We start from the raw sequence: 25,996 nt of genomic DNA on the forward strand, positions 1-25,996 counted from the left end.
GCATGCTAGATTAGCTCTGAGGATATTTCTGACGATTAAAGGCACTGAGGATCTTTACATTTTAGTGGCTTGATGAAGACCAGCACCTCCCAGTCAGACATGGGAGGTCCAGCACTGGACTGGGAGGGATCAGGAACTTCAGAAAGCAGACAGCAGCAGAGTAAATCTGCCAGAATATGTCAAAGGTAGAAAAACCCACCACCACCTCTTTCCACAGGCACATTCAAACAGCTCTGTTGGTTTCCATCACAAGGCAAGTTCTTATTTCCTACATCTCAGCTTTACATTGCTGCCTCATGCTGTATTTGCAGCACACACTACCATTAATAGTGGCAGTATGTAGGCAGCTCTAAGGACACTTCCACAGTCCCAGAGCCTTCAATTTCACTCAATTCCTCATTTATCCCCTCCCTCAGCCAGAAGCCTGTGTGAGCTGCAGCATCTCTGCATCCTCACTGCTGCCCTGTTGTAAAGGTGACTAAAGAGAGGTCACCACACAAACTCTGGTAGAGGAACAGCTGACCAGGAGGTAGATGCCAGAGATGCCACAGTGCTTTCATGGTTTTCTCCAATTAATACTATAAAATGCACAGCATTTCACAGTTTAAGTGCATTAAACTAAAGCTCCCTGCTGAAAAGTCCTGATAATAATGTAACTTAGAATTATCAAATGTTCTGGGTTGGAAGGGACATTAAAGCCCATTTTGTTCCACCCTTAGAACTCCTTCCTAAGAGCTAATCTTAACCTGCCTCCTTCATCTTAAGGACATTCCCCTCACAGGCATAACTGAGGCATAATTGTTGTGCCATCATCCCAAAGAAAAGTGACAATTTTATTTTGCTGGTAAATGCTGCCATGACTACTATTCTAAAAGTTGGGCAATTTAACTATGAGACCATGTCAATTAGAGGTAGAGTATATCAAGTCTGCCTTCTAACCAGTGCAATAATCCATCCCAGGGGAGTTTTCTATATATTTAATAGCACAGATTTACTCAATATTTTACAAATAGACAGCAAAAACTTCAAAAAAATGATGCTGTTCATTCTGTTCTGTCTCATGTCACAGAAATATTTAGACAAATACAAGAATATTTTAGAAAGATGAATAAAAGCAATGAACTACAAAATGGTCTTGTTTATGAGAACATCAACATATTATCCTCATTTTTTTGAATGAGAAAAAGCCACAGGTCTGTCAGGTTAAGAAAATGATCTTCACATTGACAGGAAAATAGATGTAGATGATTGAAAATTTGAAATTTATTAGCATTTTATTTCCCCTATATTAAAAAGTAAACCTCAGCACAGCAACATTCCTACAGAATAAAAAACCCTCGATGGCTGTGAGAAGACAGGAAAAGAAGACTGATGATACAGCTGCCTGCTGCCCCAAAAATGAGTGAGCACCTAAAAATCCTCATGATTTATTTGGCACATAGCTGGGGCTCTGAGTTAGCACAGAGATATTACCTCCAGCCTGTCTCATTAATAGGTTAAAATCTGTTGTTAAAACCCTTTATGCCTTTCACCTCTTTCCAACCAGCTGAACAAAGCCCTGCTCTGTTACAGAATTAAAAGTGTGTGGTTTTGAGTCTAGAACAATCCTTGATGAGCACATTTAACCTTAGCATGAACCTGGGTGCAATTTAAAAGAAGTCAGGGGATGAGGTGACAATAGCAAGGTTGTTACAGGAAGCACAGGAACAGCACTGCTGAGAGAGGATACAACCCCACCTTCCCACTTAAGAGTCAGATACAAAAGAACCATCAAAACTAACACGGGAAGAGCTGTGACAGCAACCACTTCACATTCCAGGGGTAGATGATGCAAACCCCACACAAGCAAAACACTAAAATACACAAGCAAGTTCAGTAAGATCAAACATTTTTTTTCCACACCCTCCAAAGCCATTCTAACATTATTCTGAGCATTAGACCAGCCATGGTAAAAGTGCTGATTTATGGGTTTTTGACATTGCAAGCTCCTCAAGAGGAGGCTCAAAGGCCATTTATCAGCAATATCTTAATGCTATACATACATACACATATATATATATATATATATATATGCAATAGTTTGCTCATGCCATCCTTTTGTACACGCTGATATTCAAAGATAAAAGCTGAAAATAAATACAAAGTGTTACACTGAATGCAAGATTTCTGCACCTGGGTTTGATTCCTGACCATCAGTGGTTGTACATGGAAAATCAACTTTAAACTTAACTGTTAGTGTATAGTTGTACCAGTGACACTATCAATGAAATTATGGACACCTGATTTTAAGAAATAAAGTAATTTACTGATAGATTTTCAGGCACCAAAGAAATCCAAGTTTAACCAATATACTGATTAACATTTCCAGCACAAAAAATTGTGTATGTGAGCCCATATTAAAATCAGCTTATAGGTTCTCAGGTATCTCTTTATGCTGAACTTCCATATAAATTTCCAATATTCTCCTTTCCAGCAGCTTTGCTTACCCTTCAGATACTGCTCAGCCTCAGGTGACTTCAGCAGGGTCAGGACCCATTACTTCCATGTTCCCATATGCAATGATTTCTGATATTTTAGCTGATATTTACATCTGTATTAACTTTATACATATAGAAATAAATAATGTGCAGCTCTTCACCCCTCACACAGCAATCCACAATTATAAAAAGAACTGCAGAGTTATATTTATGGGTACACACTAAGTCTTGATAACTAAAATAACTAATTGTTCCAAATAATTTCTTCTGGTATGCAGCAGTAGTACTTTTTGCAATCCACTTTATTCATCTGTAGTAATTCATCCCATTCAGAAGACCAGGATTTAAAAATAATATTTAAACAACATTGAGGATAACAACTAAAGGGTGCCCACAAGAGACATATTTAAATTCCTGCTAAATATATTTACCTAAGTCAACAGCAAAGTTTTATTAGGCAATTCTGCATTTTAAAGCTATTGTCTCAATTAGGCCAAAAAGGAGGATACTGCTTATGACTGCAAGTCTCTGCCTGCATTCATTTATTGTTCAGTTCACAGTCTCTGAATACAACACAATCCTCCAACGGAGTCAGCTTTCATAATTCAGCAGTACAAAGTCTGCAAACACATGTAACCTAGATCCATATTTCACAGTGACAGCATATGATAGCAGAATGTGAAGTATTAATGCTAGTGTCACTACAGTCCTACACTCTACTGCACTTTAAGAGAAAGCAGCTGCTGAGATGAAATGTGTGCCAACTGTCTGAAGACAGAAACATAAGAAACATTCCTTCTGTTACAAAGGGAGAGACACACACAAACAGACTTTCTTTTAGACTCAACAAGCACAAAGTTTCTTACTTTCGCCTTTTACGTTTCTATTTCAGAGCCGCTCGGGCGCGCCTGGGTGGGAGCCCCAGCCTGGGCACAGAGCAGCTCCTGAGGCACACTGGGCTGGCTGAGGCTGAGCCACCAGCACAGGGAACTGCTGGAATGGTGACACCAGCCTGGCACCATTCTCCAGAATCAGTGACAGACCCATGGAATCACGGAATCATTTAGGTTGGAAGAGCTCTCTATGGTCACCGAGCCCAACCATTCCCCAGCAATGCCAAAGCCACTCCTGTCTTCACAAAGCTTTTAAAGCCCTCCAGGAATGAGGACTCCACCACTGCCCTGGGCAGCTGTGCCAGGGCTGGACAGCCCTTTTGGTGAAGCAATTTTCCCTAATATACAACCTAAACCTTTCCTGATGCAATTTGATTCTCTTCCCTCTCATCCTGTCACTTATTACCTGACCCCCTCCTGGCTTCACCCTCCTGTCAGGGAGTTGTAGAGAGTGATAAAGTCTTCCCTGAGCCTCCTTTCCTCCAGCCACTCCTCATATATCTGAGAAAACCCAATTGCCACCAAACTCCTGTTGAGATATAAGCATCCAGAATGCTGGTTAGAGATGCTTTAGGACCTCCCAGGGATGCTACAGCAGCTTTTCAATAGCCAAAGCAGTGGAACAGTCTCCTGCCTGCAAACATCTTTGTCCTCACCCATCCTTGTGTTGTGCACCTGCTGCTTAATTGGACTGAGGGACACGCTACAGAATTGTAAATTGGATTAATAAGGTATGATTTTTTTCATCTATTCTCTGCATAGAGAGCAGTAGAGAACCTGCTCTTCTTGATTTGTGTCTAGTCCTGGAGCAACATCACCAAATGATCTCCCACATAGTGTATCACCACCTTTTACACCCAGTGCTGCAGCAAGAGTGTGACATAATCTGAAACGTTCGGCCGTAATTCACTTAAAAACTACTACAACCTCATTGACCTCCTTATCAAACAATTTATTGTGCATTTACAGACTGGACAATGAAATAGAGGAGGTAAGGTATTAATGGTGACACTATTTGGCAAGCTCATAGCAGAGTTCATTCAAAAGGCAATTTTAAAATTGAATGAAGAGGTTTGACTAGGCAATAAAAACAGCCACAATGCCAGTGAACAGTACTTAGGAGGAAAGCCTCTAATTATCCTATTTATAAATCAACAGCAATTTTACTGATGACTTCTTCTCAAACTTGATTAAAATAACTTCAAAAAATTAAAAAATAATCAGATCATATTTATTTTATTAAATTACGATTTTAAAGCGTTATTGATTCCCTTCATAAATGAAAATGATAAAAACTTGAGGACAAGAATGAGACAACATTTTTTAAGAGAAACATTTGTACAACACTCTGCAACATAATTATAGTGCTGCCCTTGGGGAAGGGGATTTTATTTTATAATGAGAATGTTTACACTGTTATGGGGTTCAATCTATCTGGGAGGGAAGGTTAAACTTCTTTCCATTAAAGACAGGCTTATAATGAAAAGCTCTGAAAGGAGAATGGAGTCTAATATAGTAGATGTAATGGCCTATTAAATGATTCACACACACAAAATGAATCAAATTCATTGTATCTTACTGCTCTTTTATGACAAAATTGTTGAAAAAATAAAACTATTGTCAAGATAATTGCATATTACATATACTGTATTACTGTAACTACTATTCTTATTGGGTGACCCAGAGTCTACATTTTAGGGACGTTAATAGGACATTACATTTTAAATACTTTATAGCATTGGAATGTTGCACAGAAATCCCACTTTCACTCTGAAGGCAAAAATCAATTCAGACTTAAAGTCATGCTGCAATTCTGCATCATTCTTTTTCAATTAAGTTTTTGCATACATTCTTTATGATGTCATTTCTACATTCCTGCAACAGATGTTTGTTTATATCCCAATTTACCCAAATGTTGCTGTAGTAGTCCCTGAACGTAACCTCTACAACCAGCTTGTGTTTCCAAAAACACAGCACAAGAAATGTTTCCTTGATCCTATCCCCTCAATCTACTGCTAAAAATCATCACCTCTGATCATCACACAGTAATGAACATTGTTCTTACAGGAGCCTGAATGTATCAAAAATACCAGAAGAAATTAAATAAAACTCATGGCACACCTCTAAAAAAAACATATATATATATATATATATAAGGTCAAAAAGTAGGAAATATTGGGAATTTGCATGAAGGATTGAAAATTTTACATAAGAACTATAATACAATATTTTTGCCTACTACTAAGAGCTCTGCAATAGTAATGATTGTTAATGATAGTAAGGAGCTGGTCTTGCAAACACAAGGCAGACTGAGAAAATCAACATGACTGCAGCCAGTCACCCACAGAACTGTCTGTATGTGCTCAAGCACACTTTTATGAAACATCAGAAAGCTTGGTTTATTATCTTTTTGCTAATAAATGCTTCTAAAATACTGGCTGCATTATTTTCACATGTTGGAAAGTACCAGCATGTACCTGGTATTCATAATGCAAGTGAAAGCACAAAAAATACTGACAATATTTTGGGCACTTTACCCCAGTTAAATAAAAACACAATCAGTGGTTAAAGCAATTCCTGTTCCAGATTAATGGACAAAACTTGAAATACCACAGACAGAAAATACTTCAAATTTCAAAAGTTTATGGAAGCCTTTGCAGGCATTCCAATACCTTTAAAATATCTCAGAATCTGCAATAATTTCACCTGAATTGAATAAAAAATAAGGCAGAAAATCCAAAGTCATCTGATGGTATTTAGATTTCTCATGGGAGAACAACCTTGCAGAAGTAGGTGCTTATATTTTAATGAATAAAGGACTTAGCTAAGCATTTGAAGGTTCACACCCTCTTCTGAGCCTTTTCCAATATTAAGAATATTTCAACATGTTTGTTATTATTTATGATATAGGGGGGAAGTTTAAGTGCTTCTATCCAGCTTTACTGGAGAACCTGCTGAGTGGGGGTGAAAAGTCCAACAATTCTCATCTACAACTGGCTGTGGAAACTGGCACATTTTAAACACTTCCTAGGCTAACCAAACTTCATGATGTTTTAATATAACTTAAAGCCAGTCTAAAATTTGAACCTATTTCACAGCATAAGACTATGTCTTACAGGTTTTAACATAAAAAAATTGAAGCAAGAAAAAGTATAATTTAAAAAAAATTAATTACAGAAAGGTAGGTGAAGATTTTCAGTTTTGTGTTCCTATTACTAGAATTCAAAGCAACATAAATAATCCAGATTTTACAAACTGAAGTGAGATTATTTCTCCTGCAGTACATATTCTCCTCCAGAAGCTAAGTCCCAGTTCCTAAGGACCAGTCAAATGTGATTAAACATAATTTCAATAAAGCAAATGTATCATTCACATCTCAAGGAATCCAGCATAAGAATGTAAGAATTTAAACCAGAGCATTTTCAGAAAGAAAAGTGGTGGAATAAACAGCAATTGAGCAACCTGGTCCAGTGGCAGGTATCACTGCCCATGTCAGGGGATGAAATGAGATTATCTTTTAAGTGCCTTTCAACCCAAACCATTCTGTGATTCTATGAACTCACCCTATAAAAGTAACATACCTTGAGGAGAACAAAGTTCTACCTGTGAAAAAGACTCTTTCCCATTAAAATTAGCAAAATAACCACCCACATGTATGTGACACATAAAGAGATTGAGAAATTACTGATGTAGAAGGTAGCAAAACATGAATAAAAAATGGCGCAGGTTGTTGAGGCCAAAATTTAGTTATTTTCCAAAGGTTCAGTTGGAACTGGAGTGGGAAATCTGAAAGGCAGCTCAAACAGATAGAGAAAATGAAACAGAGAAACCAGTCCATTAAATGTCTGGACTCCTAATTTACCAAGGAGGAGCCACTCCAGGACAGATTCTAGCAGTGATTAATGTTAGACAAGGTGGATTGGTTTGACAGGAGGCTCTGAATAGTTTCACACTCCAGGACTGCAGGCCTCAGCTACTCTTCCTGGAGTGAAATAATGCCAATAGCACACATTATCCAGCAGCTGCTTTTCAATGGAGGAACTCAGGACTGTGTGTATGTGGGGTGAACACTCATTCAACAACCTCTGGCAAAGAAGATCCATCAAATCAGCCACTTATTTTCTCCTTCTCCTTGTATCTGCTTCCAGAACCTTCCTTCTCTCTATTACAGCTACATTACCCCAACTTCAGGCATGTCTATTGCTGCACTGGAATGATGCTGACACACCAAACTTGTTTAGTGGTTGCCCACAGCTGTTCAGGAGGATGAAATGCACATCCTCCCCAGTCATTTTGTTTGAGTATCTCCACTTACCCAACAACTGCTTTGTGCATACTTTGATTTTCTACATGAACAGGAATATCATTCCAATTCAAAAAAGGTTAAAAGAGAAAAAACAAATAAATACCAGAGCCTGGACCTCTGAAGACACTGAAGTGCTAAAGACAAATTTCATATATGCAAACAAAGCATCTTCATCACTGTGAGGCATCCTCCTAGTTAGCATTCATTTTAGGAATTCCAAGTTAACAAATGCTCTCCATCTTTTCCTCAAGGAAAATCCATTTGTTTTCTTTATAGTAGGTCTTTTAAAAGGGAGTCATAACTGATGGATTACAACATGTTCCTACCTTTTCAATCTGAATTTCATAAGAATAAAATAAACCACAAATGAAAGTGCTTGTACCAGGCACGTTGAACCTTTCTTCTTCTATTAGCATATCAGTCTGCAATCATAACTAGATCAATAGCAAAGATATCTGCTTAAAAGAGCACCATGCTTTCTTTTGTCAGAAATTCATTACTTTTTATTAGGGTCATTGCTTGAAAACTTCAAAACACCATATGGACCTAATTGTGGTTTATTTTGGCAAAAAGGAAGACACTGTAGAACAATTGAGGCATTACATTCTACAATTCCATTACTTTCATCCCTCTCTGTTTTATTACTGTGTCATTAAAGGCAACTTGAGTGAGCGAAGAATTATAGTGTCATGTGTACGGGCTAGTAGATTAATAACAAAACACACTCAAGTTTAAAGGTATCTAACAGCTGTTTTCATTATTTTGTGTAAATACGCTTGAAGAATATCTATCTGATTAGTGGATAGAGTGCTCTTCTCTGTCACATGCCATGGGCACTGCTATGTGCAAGTAATCAAAGTGCTCAGAAAATGAGTTTACATTGTTCACTGCTGAAATACACAAATGTCAGAAAGTGACTGTGCATCAAAGCTTAGGCAAATCAGCTGCTGCAAACAAACATACTCCAATGCACATCACAGCTTTAAACATTCCTCTGCAGCACAATGACTGAACAGGACTTATTGCCAGCCCAAATGAAGTGATGCTTGTGGAATAATAAGTTGCCAACATATAGATGTGCTGACAAGTCCAGCACTGGGTACCACAGAAAAGAGCTCAGCTGCTTCCAGAACCAGAGATATACTGGTTTACTATCATAAATATATCCTGATATCAGGCAACTTTATGGATCTCACACAAGGTCTCACTTAAAAACAAAAATGAAGATTTTTTACTTTTTAATATTTCTAATTTTTTTTTTAAAGTTTTTCATTGCAACTCATTTACTGGGAACCCTGTCAACTGATCCCTCCATTTATTGGCAACAAAAAGACAACAGTTTAGGCATGCAAAAAGGGTCAAATCCTCCCTTTTCCATATATAGTCACATCATTCAAGATGGGTAACTCATACTCAGATGGCAGATAACACAAGTGAACTCTGAATCCAAGAGATGTGTGATGAAGTTTGAGGAAGGACAGATAAAATTTCAGTCACTGAAAGGAATTACTGCATAAAAAGCTCTTCTTTCTGTCCTCTGTTTGCTTCTAGCACAGATTGAGGCAGTTTTAGTATTAAAACTGCTCTAAACAAGGATGACAGTGAAAGAGCCTATAGATTCATCAAAATAATAAAGTTAAAATAAACTCATTCTGACTCCAGTGAGCTCAATGGAATAATTTTATCCAAATGCTTCAGTGAGCACAAGTAAACTGAGGCAAAATGGAAAAGGATGGTTAGAGAGCTACAAGACTCAAATATTTTGCCTGAAGATGTTTTTTATTGAGGCACATCTCACCTAATGCTTTCCCAAATGCCTGTGGTTGTCAAACCTTTGGCACTGCTTCACTTGTCTTCTGAGGGATGCCCAGGCTTCCAAAAGACAACAATATTCATGAACTTGTTGACATCCCATCCCATGAAGAGCTCCAGATCAGGCTGGATGGGGCTTGGAGCAACCTGGTCTAGTGGAAGATGTCCCTGCCCATAGCAGGAGGGTTGGAACCAGATGGTCTTTAGAGCCTTTTTCAATCCAAACCATTCCAGAATTTTATGATTCTACGAGTGATGCCTCAAAAAACCCCTTGTTGCAAAGGCAAAGAAGAGGAGGGACAAGAAGCACTGGCCATGATGTGGTTTTTCTTCAAAAGCACTAAAATATTCAGATGAACCCAGTACAGTCAGGCAAAAACATTGCCCTCACTTTTTTCTCTTCCCACAATGGTCATTATGAATCCAACTAATAAAAATTCAGCCCATCCCAAATGCAGTCAGAGGCTGGACAGATGAGCTGGACATACCTTGCAGGACACTGCTCATTTATGAAACACATGATTAATGATCTACAAGATAAACACTGTGCAGAACACAGAACAAAATGTGCTGTTGTGTGTTGCACCAATGCTGAACACTCAGGATCTCCTTCACAGACCAGTTCAGGTCTCCAGACCAAAGTCACCAAGTGATCAACTCATCATCCATTTTTTTCACCTTCATTTTGGGGATGTCATCACAGAAAACAACTGCAGCTGCCTGGCACTACTCCTATATTGTTTCCAACATTCTATGAATTTATCAAACTTGAATTTCAATAGTGTTTCAACAATCATTTCACAACTAAATGTGTCTCTGGAAAATAAAAATCAAACCAAGCAACCACCCTCCACACCCATTTTTCCACTTGTAGTCTCAGTCATTTAATAATGACCAATTTATACCTAGTGGATGTTGTAAGGATTATCCTGAAACTTAAATAATTCCTCCTCTTTCATGGCATTTATCCTCTGACTGTATTTATAAAGATTAACATATATCCCCTTCTCAACCTTTATTTTGCTAGGACAAGTGAACCATACTCTTTTAATCTGCTCTCATAATACAGATTCTCCTAATCATCCTAGCAGCAATTCTCTACACCTGTTTCACAGTTTAAATTAATCTTTCTTGAGCACGGGTGACCAGAACAACATACATTTTTTCCAATGCTTTACACAGACACAGCTGTACATTAAAAATATCTTTTCTATTGTGTATGACATTCAAATATACTTTTTATAACAATATATATATATATATATCTATTTGGCATGCTGAAGCTATTTAGCTACACTAAATGTCAGCACATTTGTGGCAATACCTGCAGAGCCACATAGACTGGTTTACCTTTTAGCACATCAAAGTGACCAAGGGAGGAAGGAAGATCTGCCTGTTTCTCTATTTAACACCTGTGAGAACCATCAGCTGCAGATGGAAAATGCTCAAGAATTCAAAGGAGGACATGGCTCTGAACAGCTTGGGCAAAGTCATAGAACTGAAGATGCAATCCTGTTGCAGAGCATTCATGATGAGTATTCTGCCATGGAGAGGGGAACAGACCTAAAGCCAAATCCATCCCAGAGAAACTAAATCTGAGGCTCTTTAACCTCTGTAGAACAAGCTCCTTCCAACCCAAACCATTCTCAGATAAGAGGCTGGGAGAACAGTCCTGGACTTGGATCTCCCACAGCTCTTCCACAAAGCATCCCTATGACTTGGTGTTTGTAAGCCCAGAACTGATGAAGCCTCATTACCATTTAGAGATGCATCTTTTCCACAGTAAAGCAGAACAACCTCCTACCTTAAAAGCACTTCTGGCACATTTATGTTTGGATTCTCATATTTTTAAATGTATGCTATCTGAATTATTTAAAGGGAAGAAGAGGAGGATTATTTCATCTGGGAGTCACAACTGAGCAGGGGGAATGTCCAAAATATAAAATATTAAGTATTTGCAAATGCAAAAGAAAAAAAAAAGGAAAATAAAACAAAAAACCACACGCACACAAAAACCCCTAACTAGATTAAAACACTCTTTGCACAACAAAGAAATTATCTGAGATTTGGCAAAATTAAAAATCATTTAACTTCATCCCATTTGGTTATGTATAAATAAAACATCTGCATTAAGTTGTTCTTACATGCTACATAAAGGTCATCTCCATAGGACTGGAGAGCTATGCTTCAAGTTTCCTCTTCAATATGTGATTTTATGCATTCCAGCATGCAATTTCCTTCTCTTATTCTGTATTCCCTAAAATTCCTATAGAACATCTTCATATCTTCCCCACTGACACTTCCATCTGACAGTACCTCTGACTGTAACCAGAATGGGTTGTCTGCAATCTTGCACACAACAGTGCTTGAAGCAGATCCAACACACATAAAGTTTCACATTTAATAACAATTTGCAAGGCAATCTATTCCACCACTCTTTTAAAAGGTGCTGCTTGTTTGGGTTTTGGTTGGTTTAGCTTTTTTCTCCTCAAAGTAATAGTGCATTCAAGATGAAATGTGGCTTTTTCTAAAGGTACTGCCATTCCCCTACAACTGGGAACAGAGGTTCTTTCATCCTTTCAAAACTGATTTCTGATATTTTGTATTCTTAGTGAAGAATCTCTAAAAACTCAGATTTACTTTCCTATTCTTTATATTTTCTGCAATTTTTAGCACATTACCCATTTTCTATTATAGTGTATTGTAATTACCCATAAAATTTAAACAATAAGGTTCTGTCATTGCCTCGTGTAGCAACTAAGAAATAAGATGCCCAACATGACTGCCTCTCTCTCTGTTACAATCCTGTAAGCATGAAATCCCTTTAAAGGAAAAAAAAAAATCCACCTTCACTTCCATGCAATATTCATGAATTTCATAATAAAAAAATATGAAATTGTTCAAACGTTGAAGGGCAGTATTTTGAAATGCAAAATCCAGCAGGGACAGCCTTGTGTATAAAACCATCTTTCACACATGCAAATGATTTAAGTTCCTATGGATTGAAAGGGACCTGGACACAGCCAGACCACTCAATACCCAGAGTTGGTTTTGTGCCACATTTTCTACCCCTGTTAACATTGTATTGCACCAAAAGCCCTCAGTTCCCCTGACTGCAGGTAAAATGAGGGAATTTAGTACTTTGCAGGTTCCTACCATTAAGCAACAGCCGTTTTTCAGTTTGAATAAAAGAAAAAAAAAAAATCAACCAACAAACCCACAGCTTTATTTAAAATTGCTGTGACAATTTTAACCAATTAAATTGAAATTTCACTGGTTCTTATGGCAACAATTTGATGCCAGCTCTGAAAATATTTAATGTCTCAACCATCCTGAACAGGAATGATATTTAACCTAATCCCAGCACTCAGGAGAAAACCTCTCTTGTAAAAGGAGAAGAAAAGAAACAGAGAGCGAATTGAGGTAGGAAAGTGAAGAAAGCCCCATCAAGGACTTGTGTTTATGATGCTTTAAAAAAAGGCAACATAAATTCATATTGAATTGATAAAAACTTTTGCTAATGTGGAAACTAAAGTAAAAACATATTATTGTTTAAATTCAGAGTAAGCACAGTTGCATGACTGTATTCCAGATGGAATCCCAGAAGACTGAGGAGCACCATCCATACCAGTTGCTGATGAAGGTGTCATTTTCATCCCTTCTCCCATGACATCCTTCAACTCCAAATGCCCACATTTATTAAAGCAAGGTAGGCTATTCTCTTCCCAAGTTGCAGAGAAATTATTATGCATGGAAGTGCATAATAATCCAGTCCAGTCGTGACTCTACCACTGACTTCCCACATGAATATGCACGAATCAATTAAACCTCTGAATGCATCAATTTCCTCCTCGAGTAGTAATGATAATAATAATAATAGCTGCCCATTGTATAGGGCACTGCATGCAATATTTTTAATGCCTGCTAATGAAATGTGCTATTAATTATTAGTATGTGGTTTGTTTTTTGAAAGCCAAGCACCAGCACGTATCAACTGTGTATTCAAAGTGACACAACTTGAATATTTCTGAAAAATTGCCTATGGGAAAGTATTATGGAAAATCTTCCTTAAAAAGCAAATGGTATTTAAATCAGTAGGAGAACTTGTAGCTCTTACCAGCTCTGCTGCAGAGAAATTTGCAGCTAAGGGGTTAAGCAGATTAGATGGGAGTGGTTATAGGCTCAGTGCCACAGGTTTTGCCCTTTGTGGCTTCTCACATCCCAGACTTGGAAAATATGAGCTGTGATACTGAGAAAGGTAAGAAGCCAGCACAGCCCCATAGTGATAAATGAGTTTGCATCATCTGTCATTAGAACTTCCTGCCAACAGGGTCATTCCCTATTAAATTACCACTTGTCAATGTTTAAAATACTGATTGATAAATGACTGTGCCAAAACTGATAACACGACAGCTTTTATTTTCTAATATTCTTGGTTACCACATTCTGCTACTTCAAGATACAGATATAGTAGGGTTTTTTGCAAGTACTTTAGTGAAAGACAATTTAATCTAATACAAAACTAACAGGTACTGTATAACGATTGGTCCTGATATACATTACATACTATTCTTCTTGCCAAAATAAACCTACTGGTGATTTAGCGATATGGGTAGATCCAAGTTTCACATTTCATCAAATGCTAGTAATCTGTTTTATCAATATAAACTGCATTTTAATGAAAAAATTCTTTTCTTCAGTACACTTCACTTTTAATTCCCCAGAGTATGATAATTCGTTCACGCTGTAGAACAAGAATGTTTTACAAGACCTTAACTCTCCAGAGAAATTTCTCTGTAAATACAAAAAGCAAGTTTTATGGGAATGTGTTGTATGCAACATGAGCAGTACCCAACATAATAAAAAAAGTGGGTTGCACAGAGAATTCTGCTTAAGTATCCTTGTGAGCTATTGTGAGCCTAAATGGTTATTATGATAGCATTTAGAGGAATACCTATACGACAGATAAAAGAGAGTCAGTAAAACTATTTTTGTCCCTGAATAGATAAAAAAGAAATTACTTTTTAGCAAGTTTTGCAGAATGAATACATCCCAGCAGACTCTTCAGTCAGGCCCTTCTCTAGGAGAGTGTTCTTGCTCTGATGCTGCTGAGTGGTCTGGGGATAAATATTTTGGGGATAAAGCTGGCATGTTCTGCTTGGAAGACAAGGCTGGGGTAACTGCCCTGATCCAGAGGCAGGATGGAAACTCCTACATCACCCAAGACAGTACAGCATGAGTGTGTGGAGGAAGCATCATGTGAGAAAAGACCACTGAAAATGAAGGTGTGCTTCACTGAGCCACCCAAGCCCTCACTGCAGGTGCAGCTACTGAGTCAGCACTAATCCCAGAGGGGCAGGAGGAACCACCCCACTGCCAACAGCTCCACAATGGAAAGACTCTACTTTGTGCCCCTTTTGAGCCCACACTGCACTTTCCTCCCAGCAGGGGCTGTGTCCCAGATCCTGAGAGCATCCCTCGTGCTCGTTGTGCAACTCTCAGCGTGCCAACGCAGATCCTCAGATCCTGCTCGCGGCAGGTGAGCAGGAAAGACATTCTGGGGAGCAATTTCCATCCCCCAGCTCTTCAGCAGCAAGCCCCAAGGTAGGAGCAGTCTACTGGCACTTTCTAATTATGCTAATGACCCATAAACCGTGGTGGCAGCGAGGCTGTGCCACTGGAGAGGGCACAGTGCTCCACAGAGATGCCCGAGCCACCACCAAAGGCAGTGGGTACCCCCAGTACCACAGTCACTGTCATTAGCACTCCACCTAAGCTAATATATGCTATTTCACTGGAAGGCTAATTAGCCAAAAACTGCTCTTCTAAGCTATCTATGGCTTCCCACATGCAAGACAGCTCACTACAGCTCACATGGGTACCACTGCTGGGCATCCTTCCCTGCAATGCAGACACGTCCCCAGTGCCTGTCCATAGCTTTGGGCTCCTGTGCATTCAAGTCTCTCTTTGCTCATTGACATCTGCATTTTTCCAGTAAAGTTCAGCCCTGAAAACCTGATCCAAGTAATGCAATTAATTTATTTATTTTTATTTACTTCCCCAAAACACACAAGAAGATACTTCCTCCACACAAGAAGATACTCTCAGTGTCTTTTTAAAACTTCTGATTTACTCAGGAACTCCCTTGACTGGCACTAAAATATTCTCTAAATTGGCAAATTCTGCCTCTCTCACACTATAACTAAAAAAATGTAAGACCAAATGGTTGAGAATGTCCTATTAACTGTACTAAGTTATAAAAGCAAATGAAGAAACAAGTTTAAGATCTTGAATTCTACTTCAAAATGTGTAATGCAGATAGTACAAGAAGCTCACAAACAAGTTCTGCTTTTAAAAAGAGCTGTTTTTATTTTCTGCTGTAATCCTCATACTCTCATGTTTCTTTTCCATTATTCCACCTCAGTCCAATGTGCATTTTGAGCTCTTAGGAACATTCTTCCTTATAAAAATATCTTCCTTTCCTACCACAGTGTGATAACAATAAAGATATACTACAATCAGAGGAATAGTAATAATAACCAAAATCCAAATTAAAATTTTCATTGGAATGAATTCCAAGCAGTTCCTATTCTGACCCTTCTTTGCAAACTGCCACTGACAATGAAGGCACAGATGGGATGAGAGAACTCCTATAAAATCACAGAATCATGGAATGGTTTGGGCTGGAAAGGAGCTTAAAGATCATCCAGCTCTGCCACACTCCACCTTCCACTACACCAGGATAATGGGCCAGTGGATATCCAAATACCACAAAGATCTTGCAGGAGTTTTCCAGAGGGCTCTGTTGGCATGTCAAGAAGTACCAAGGACCACATCAGTCAAAAGCAAATTTCTCCCTTGACCATCATTTTACAGTGCAAAAGGGGAAAAAGATTATATCAAAATAGACTCTATTGATCATACACTGAAAAAAATGGATTTTATTTATGTTATAATAGAAAATATACTAAAATTTAGTCAATGACCAGATAAGTGTGAATTACAATGCATTTAACTCTGTGCTATAAACCCCCAGTCTGATACACAGCACACATAGAAGATCAGCCACTGCTCTCAACTCACTGGTTTTTTTTTGTCTCAAAGCTTAGAAATACTCTGATATTTATTCCCACATCATATACTTCACCAAAATGTACAAAGAGCAGAATTCAAGTCAGAAATCACATGGGGTGGGTATACAGGGAGCAGCCTTGGCACTGCAGGATATAATATGGAAGCCAGTCATTGTCAGAACCAGAAAACAGGAGGATTAGGTCAGTAAATATCTCATTCTGTCAAATCCTCAAATCCTTTCATCTCTTCTCATTGTCAGATAAGGACCACAGTCTGCTGGGTTTGCTCTGGGAACACCAACACGCGTCCTAATGACAAACATTTATTAAAAAAAAGATTCTTTTTAAAAAAGCATCAACAACTTTCCCTCAGAAGTAGAAAAGCAGCAGTTAGAGGCCCATTTGAAATATTTAAATACACATTACAAATTACAGTGGTGCTTCTTAGAGTATCCACAAGTGTTTCCTAGGATATCCTTCATCATTATACCTCCCCTCTTAAGTGATCATTTACTATGCTGCTTGTGCTGTTTGTGTCCATCACCTACAGTAATTACATTAAAAGGTAGATATTTGACAGGATTAACTCCTCTGACATGATCCTTCATTACACTGGTTTTGATCAAGGCTCAGATATATTTTATTTTGCCCTACAACTGTAATATTAATCTAAAATAATCTTAAAAAGCTCCCCATCACACATGTAAGGATGATTTCTCAGATCACCTCTCTCTCCCCAATCCAAATGTAGATTATGTTTCAGACACAAACACACCCTGAGACATTCACACGCAAAATAAAAGAGGTCAAAATAAAAAAAATAAAAAAAAAAACCCACCCTGGTTATTTTGCCTTCAGAATTTTTAAATATTTTCCCAACATCTCAGCAAAATTATGCATTTTAAAAAGACTGCAGGCACTGAAATGATTGTCAGTCATGCAAATAATCACTTACTTACACTGTATGAGTTTGGTTTGGATAAAGCAAATTACCATTTGAAAATAACTTGAAAAACACTCTGGGCTAAGAGCTTGCCTTATAAATTTTAGCTTGGCCACAATTTTTCTTAACCTTTCTCTCCTCAATCTCCATTCAGTCACTATACTAATACAATCTAAATTAAAAAACCAGCTTTGAATTGCCACAGGTGCATTCAACTTTATGTAAAACATATAAAGAAATAGCAAATATTGGCTGCAGCTGAAGGTCAAAACCCAAAGAACTTCAGAGCCAGGCAGAAGCAGCCCTTTTTCCAGATTTTTTTTTCCTGTCTTGATATTTGACTTTGTCTAAACACCTCAGATCTTACATCCAGAAATAGCTGTTGAATAAAATATATATTAGATATAATACAGCTGACATTAATCTTTGTTTCTAATCACTCTGCTGTGAAAGTTTTACTGTCACACAGTTGTTTATGAACATCTTAATTTTGCCCATCACTGCTGAAAAGAGGTTTTTGATATAATTTCAAGTGCAGCGACCACAATAAAAATGGAAAAGGTGCTTTGTCTTGTGGGATGGGATTTAATATGAGAGCAGGACTCTAAAAGAGTGCACAGTGAGATGTGAGCTCTTCCTACTGCACCAGTTTGGGTAGCAGGCTAATGATTTTACCCAGCTAATCACCTCCTGCTTGGGACAAACGAGCACTGTGTCTATGATGACTTCAGCCTAATTTGTCAGATCTTGTCTGACCCCATCTGCCAGGGCTGACAAGTCCAAAAGAGCTGATGTAATATACGAGACAAGGTTATCATAACTTCATCTCCAAAACTAGGTCTGGGCCACATGATTCCTAAGGTATGCCAAAACCCTGAGAGCCTCTGGAACTGGCTCCATGTCAAGTATGCTGAGCACCCACAGCATTCCCTGTGCTCAAAAGCTCTGGACTCCAAGAGGGAATAGTAGATCCAAAAAGATATACAGGTACTGAACTATGCTGCCATCCAGGCAGCCAAGTCCCTAAGAAACACTGGAGGATTTGAACCCACTTGTCAAAAATAGATGTTTAAAGATTTAACTTTAGACATTGATTTCTAAATGATTTGCATCAGTATTTTAGAATACGAAGTTTTCCAAGACACTGAAACTCAAAGCTTGCAGTTGGAGTACATCAGTGAGTGCACGACCTCAGCTCCTGCACTAAAAATTTCTCTACCTCAAACTGCCACACATGTATATTTAGCCTTTGAAATAACTCTACGTACAGGCTGGTCCGGGACAAAGATCTCAAGTGTGGCCAGAACTTATTATCAGATCAAAAGGCAGGCTCTTGAAAAGTCACTGCAGTGCTTCCCATCCTTATTTCAGCAAAAAAATGTACCCAGCATGGTGTTGGCTTTAAGAGTATAATCAAATTGCAGAATCACACTCTATTTAGTGCTGGTCCCACTGAAGCAAAGTTCCTGTTCAGTGGGAGGAGAGTCCCTTACAACAGGAAAAACAATTGTGCCAGGTTTAATCAAAAGTGAAAAGGATCCTGTGAATGTTCCCTTTGAGCCACATAACCTGCTGCTAATTTCAAGACGGGCTCTGAAACGAGGGCAATAAAAAACGTCCTTCAGAGTAACCGAGGAGGAGCAAAGAGCAACTCCTGCTGCAGCAAATGCCAACATCTGCAAGTCTGCTCCCTGCCTCAGGAAAGCTTCTGCCTACCTGGAAAGCCATAAAAAGAGGTAGGGGAGGGAGGAGGGAATAAAATAGCCCCTTGGCTGCAGGCTTATCACTTTCACTGTTCTCCAGCATTTCTGTCTCCTCCTTGACCTCCCCTGCACAAATATGCACAGAGCTGAGAAGCAGGCAACTCCTGGAAGGCTGAAACAAGTGGGAAATCACTAAAACAAGTGGGAATCACTCATCCTGAACGATGCAAGTTTGCACGACAGGCACTGAGGACAGGCTCGGCTGCCTCGATAGCCGCTGATTATTGAAATACATTTATCAATTAGGGGATTTTGCATATTATGAAACTCATTCATTAACGATGCTTTAGCTGATTAGTTAGAACGTCACCATAAATACAGAGTTTTGACAGGCTGGAGGCAATTTATGACGTGGAAAATGTACTGACCTGCTCACATCAGGAAACCTGACTGGAAAATAAAGAACTTGGCACTTCGGTCTGATTATTTTTTCCAAATCCTTAGGTCTGTGGTCAGGAATCAGCTTCATAAATTTTCCAATGGATTTAAGAAAGGATTCCATATTAAAAGCAGAGTTGAACACCACAACATCAGCAACCAAACTGTAAAAAGCAGTGAAGATTAATGAACATATTGCTGCCACAAAAGGAACAGAATTATTCTACAGGCAAAGGGAATAGGATACATATCCTCATAAACAAGAAAAAGGTGCAAGTGGATGCTAATTAAAATCAGCCTTTTCATGTGAATTAGGAATAGCACAAGTACCTTAACCATAAATGTCTTATTTTCTTTCTATCCATTCTTTAAAAACACGTTTAACCTTTTTTGACAAATAATAAATTACTATTATCAATCTAAAGGAGCATATCCTATTCAAGCTGTGGAGTTTTATTCATAAAATGGTAAGTATAGTGTTACTAACATCATCTCTCAGAAGCATTATAAACAGATAAGGCCCACTGTAATCTGACTTTTGTAGAATTCAAGTCAGAAGTAAATGAAAATTCCTCAGAAATATTTTTTTACTGAAGGACAACTTACCTTAGGTTAACCTGCCTTCAACTGACCATGTGTGTCTGGCAGCAGGACACTAAAGAAATGGAATGTTATTTTAACCTATTCAGAAGTAATCCTGATATGAGTGTATCCATTATATATAAAAATAAAATATATAGTTTACAATATCCATCCCTCCCCTCCTAAAAGTTTGAAAAAATTTGGCATATAAATGTAATGCTTTATTTTTACTGCTGTGTTTTAAAATCAACCAGATCAATAATTTTAAGATGGAGTTCAGTGACAATGCAGGTATTATTTCTCCACTTAGAGTCAATCTGGAGAAGAATAAGCAGTATAAAAAAACAGAATTTTATCCAGGCAGTGCTGCCACAACCTGAGCTACAGCAACACACACAGCACTAACTGAGGTAAGAAATGCTTTATGGCCAGTTGGTTTTCTCAATATGTTATATATTGTAATACAGACCTACAGGTCAGAAGATACATTGAGGACATGTGTTCATAAGTCACAGGGTGGTGAAAAGTATATTTGAGGTGAGAGGCTGTCATTCATCCTCTCTGCATCTTTCTGTTGTCTGGTCAAGAGAGAGAACTGACACTGCTCACCAAAGCAGCAGGAGTCAGCAGGAAAAGCAAAGAAACCCCAACATTAGAGAGAAATAATCCTTTTCAAGCTGGCTGCAGGAGTTGAAATGCTTTCTGGCATCTTAGCCTCTTCCCCATAGATGGTTTTTAACCCGTTGGAAGCCTCAGTTTTGTACAGAAATCATCTTTTCTGCACAGATTTTCAGATGACAGGAGGCAGGAGCCTGACACGTTTCTTTGCTGCTCTCTGACACACAGCAAAGGCTCCAACATCATCATCTCCCCTTCTCTCGTGCATGAACTCCTATCTGCCCTAACTCCTTCCTGCAGGCTCTGCAAATCAGGAGATGAACTCCTTAGAAACACTAAAATTCTGATTTTTTTTAATGATCCAAAGCACCAACCTGAAGGTTCAAAGTGCTCTAATTTTAATCATCTCTAAAACCTCTGTGTAAAAGTGGGAAAGTACATTTTCCTTATTTCTAACATATCTGGAAGATGGGAAGATGGCATTTCTTTGCAGATGACCACTGGAGTGTGAAGAGTAATAGAGAGGACATGGCTTCTATTTTTCTGTTAAATGGGGGTTTCAGCAGAACAGAAATGGGAGATTAATAATATATAATTACATGAAGAAGATACTGGGGGCTAAAGGGGATACAGTTGAACATCTATTGTCCCATCCATGGAAGTGTCCAAAGCCAGGCTGGATGGGGCTGGAGAAACCTGGTGTAGTGGAAGGTGTTGGAACAAGTTGGGCTTGAGAGTCCCTTCCAACCCAAACCACTCCACAATTCTATGATCTGTAAAAATCATCTTTATTTATCTAATAAGAGAAGATACTTAAAATGCATATTTTGAGGATAAATGTTTGTCAGTTTACAACAGATGTATGAAAAATAACTACCACAATAAAGCAAAATCCATATACAAAAAATATTCCTTTCCCAGTGCCAGAAAACACTTCTTTTTTTTAGAACATCTGAAAATGGCTGCTGTTTTCAAAAGATCTCTCGCTTCACTTTCCCATCTTTACAGCTCAGTAAGTGAAACATGTTGCAAACACCATGGCAGAGGCAGCTGCAGAATGGCCAGAGCATATACAGATCATTAATTGAGAAATTTCAACATAACTGCCTTAGATTATAAAGATGCAAAAGCTTAACTTGCACCTTAAAAGGCTCGAGCCCTATTCTTAATAATTCTTTCACCAAGAGAGAGGTGAGAGAGATCATGGAAATGAATTTATTTCAGTTTAAAACAAGTGAGTTTTTGCTGTTTCACTTAGGTCTGTGCAGTGCCTAACCACAAAGCTTTTCAGTGGTGCTGTTATTAACTTCTTTCATTAACTCAGATTCGAGAAATACATTTGTTTTTAGCAACAATAAAGGACCGCAGCCTTTAAAACGTCTGGGTATTTTAGCACTGCACAATTTCTGAATACTAGATGAAAGAAATATAAGGATTTATCTGGTATGTTTACTGCCCTCTCTTCACAGGAAAAGTGCTGCAGTACATTTTAATTTCTGTTTATTTCCCTAAAACCCTCTCCATAATTTCAGCTGTATGCAGTAAAAGCTACGGCCAAGCACGAGCTGAGTAGCTGCAGCTTTGTGAAGCATCCATGAAACAAAGCATCACTTTCAGCCAAGGCTCAGGTCAGAAATCCCACCAACAATGGGTACACCATGGCAGCACTGGTGGACTTTATTCAATACATGGAGATGATTTTTTAGAGCAAAGTGGTTCAGCTACACTGATTTTACCAAGCTCTACTCTGCTGGCACCTCAGTTTGCTACAGTGTCATAATTTAGTGAATCACAGAATAGCCTGGGTTGGAAGGGACCTAAAAGCTAATCCCATTCCACCCCTGCCACGGGACAACTTCCACTATCCCAGGGTGCTCCAAACCCCATCTAACCTGGCCTTGGACACTTCCAAGGATCCAGGGGCAGCCACAGCTTCTCTAGGCATCCCATGCCAGGGCCTCACTGCCCTAACAGGGAAGAGTTTCTTCCTAATATCCAACCCAAAATATCTCTCAATTTGAAGTCAATCTCCTGTTTTCTGTCACCACATGGTCTTGTAAAACATTAATCCAAAATAATGAATACTAAATTAAAAAAAAAAAAATAAACAAAATAAATATAGAAAAATAATTAATGCAAAAAAAAAGTATATGGAGGACTTGTCAGGGTTACAATGCTGTAGACAGAAGGACACCTTAAATAACAAGGAGCACTGTGAGCCACACCTACCATGAAAGAACCTGGTTGTATCCATACTGAAAATCCCTTTCCTGGCATTTCTGGACAGGATATGCCAATTGGTTCTCATGGAAGTAGAGGACCTTTTTCAATTTGCCAAGGTCAGGGCGGAGGGCGGCGAGTTCAGCCAGGTTAAGCACCGAGCTTGCAAAGAGGATCCTGGAAAACAAGGAGAGCAGTGTTTACTGCCAGCCAGCCTGCTCACAGGGGTCACCCCTTCCCCTGCTCCCCACTCCCTCCCCCCCAAGAAAAACATAACCCCTATGGGGACACATCAATAGCTAAGCCTTAATACCATGTAGCAGCATTCGAAGTTTTGATCTCTTAAAAAGCAGCTGCTAAGAACCCAAGTAGAAAAGCACCGAATCTCATTGGTCTTCCCAGCTCGGTTACAGAGAGATGCAAAATTGAAAAAAGAGCTGGATGAATTTTATTGAAAAAGGCAAGAAAAGCTGTATCTGAAGGACAAATGGAACAAAGATAAGGCTGACTAGGGAATACTTTGCTTGCCAGTTTCATTACACTTTACTTCTTTATGCAACCAACTACTGAAATTCAATATATGAGCAGGAATGGCACATGTTCATGTTATGACACAAACCCTTTTGATTTATGCAGCGCACTTATCTAGTGTGGTCTGTTTTTCTTTTTTTTTTTTTTCCCCCTCAGCCTTTCTCTGTTTTATTTTCACATTTTTATTAGGTATCCTCTATAATGAAATGTTGTTTCTACCCTTGCACCCCAGTCCTGCCGCTGCTCTCCTGCTATTCCACAGTCCACAACACTGCACACATCCTTCAATTAGATAAAGCAGGCACAAACAACACTAACAAGCTGCTATCTTAGCCTTGTGTAACTTCCCAGGCTATCAGAAAATGAATGTATTTAAATGTGTAATATGAAATCCTGACCCTACTGTAACCAGTGGCAGATTTCCTTGCATTTCACCAAAAGCCTGTGAGCATCTCCTGGCCCCTGGCAAGCACTGCTTCCAAGCAAAGTGAATCCTGAACCTCCAGAAAGCTGTAGAGACTCAGACATTTGTGTCCTTTATTTCTTATCAGAGTGGATTAAAAAAAAAAAAAAAAAACAACCGAGATCAGGTATCTGTTGCACATAGAACATTAAGTTTAATAAACTACTTTTCAACACAGCCTGTTTCTGAATTGTTTTGTTGTTTTTTTGCTATCTACCATTTTAGTAGTTCAGATTCAAAACTGAGTTATGCAATGTTTTATTATTTTCATTTTTATTTTCTCTCTTTTTTTTTTTTTACTGTTATTCCTATTCTTTCTATTATTACTTGAATTTTGTGTGCAAGATTACTGCCAAACTGACATCACTAACGTGATAAACTTCTGATTCTGGCTGCCAACCTCAAAACTCATGAACTTCCCCAAACATCATTCTAGATCATATATATTATATCATATCTCTACTAACTTACACCCTTCTTAGATAACCTGTATCTGCAGAGCAAACACTTCCTAGGGCATAGATCCTGTATCCATCTTCATCAACCTGGGTCAATGCTGATCTGAAAGGCTTACCAAAGTAAGAAATGACTGTTATTGCCTTGTTCATCAAATATTTGATGGTTCTAAAGGGCCTGTCACACAGAATGCCAATTAAGATATGAGCTCAGGTTTATTACCAGCCATACTAGGAGGAAAAAAATAGTTTTAGGTAAGTCATTACTTATTTGTCACCATGAGTAATGATCTCTGGACCTCATAATGACCTGGGTGCCAGGCTCAAAGCAGAGCAGGAAAAGCTTCCTGGGGGCAATGTCAAATCCCTGCTCAGCACTAGAGTGACAAAGAAAAATGCAAACTGGAGAAAACATACCCCAAGACCTGCAAAAATGAGATAAAATAGTTGCTTGGAAAAAAATTTGGCTACTGACAGGACAAGGGGGAATGGCTTCATTCTAAAAAAGGATGGGTTGACATTAGATAAAGGCAGAAATATTCTTCCCTGTGAGGATGCTGAGGCCCTGGCACAGGGTGCCCAGAGAAGCTGTGGCTGCCCCTGGATCCCTGGAAGAGTCCAAAACCAGGTTGGACAGAGCTTGAAGAAATCTGGGATAGTGAAATGTGTCCCTGCCCATGGCAGGGGGTGGAACAAGATGAGCTTTAAGGTCCTTTCTACCCCAAATCATTCTAAGGCTTCATTTCTGGAATGCATTATAGTTTATCTTTACTGATTTTTCAAAAAAATATTTTATGCCATGAGTTAGGGAAGAAAACTGAAAAATTGAACTGATCCAGGATAGTATCGATGAGCCTGGCTGAGTTTGAAGGAAGAAAAGGGAAAAAGACATCACATTGGGACTGAAACCACGGGAAGCAGCACAGAGCAAGGGTGGGAAGTGCAGACAGTGGAGGTGCCAAGGTTAACACACTTAGAGAGAAAAGGGCAATGGAGAGCACAATGAGAAGAGATCCAAGAAATAAACCATGTAGCTCTGATGCATCTTAACTTGCTCAAATCAACAATGGGATAATTAGGAGGAAAAAAAAAAAAAAAAAAAAAAAGATGGTTATAGCCACAGGCAAAAAACCCAGTGTCTGCAGTCTTGGCTTAGGCAAACTGGAGGAATTCAATAGCATCATTAGAGCACACTGGAGCCTGGCTTCTATCATGGCAAAAAAGGCTGAAAACTTGGAAAGCTTGCAAGAGGTAGATCTAAATTTTCTCCACTGTAAATAGAAAGTGATAAGACTCAACTAACAAGCAGATCGCTTATCACTGCCCAGCTCAGCACAATAAACTGGTGTCAAGAGAAAACTGTGGTGATGACTAGCAAATTCAGATGTAGAGCCTGAAATGACATTACATTGCCAATGCTTCTTGCAGCAAGGAAAATAATTAAAATAAAACCACTGATTGGAAAACACCCTCCTCGATTCA

The 25,996-nt window shown here is 38.7% G+C and overlaps 1 protein-coding gene across 15 annotated transcripts in view; it reads right to left on the reverse strand.

Moving 5' to 3' along the window:
* The window catches only part of GTDC1 (glycosyltransferase like domain containing 1), a 281,241-nt gene that overhangs the window by 184,342 nt on the left and 70,903 nt on the right, over positions 1-25,996 (reverse strand). For 13 of the 15 annotated variants that reach the window (XR_013774881.1, XM_079311040.1, XM_079311037.1 and 10 more), the window contains 2 exons: positions 23,075-23,242; positions 19,636-19,809 (listed from right to left, as the gene is read on the reverse strand). Coding sequence is in view for 14 of the 15 variants with exons in the window: in XM_079311040.1 (XP_079167166.1) it covers positions 19,636-19,809; positions 23,075-23,242 (342 nt within the window). In the remaining variant the exon portion in view is untranslated. The remainder of the gene's footprint in view (positions 1-19,635; positions 19,810-23,074; positions 23,243-25,996) is intronic. The other 2 variants (XM_079311030.1, XM_079311031.1) reach the window with 1 other exon arrangement.

This window comes from Erithacus rubecula (genome assembly GCF_903797595.1).
Source record: "Erithacus rubecula genome assembly, chromosome: 8".
Classification (NCBI taxonomy): domain Eukaryota; kingdom Metazoa; phylum Chordata; class Aves; order Passeriformes; family Muscicapidae; genus Erithacus; species Erithacus rubecula.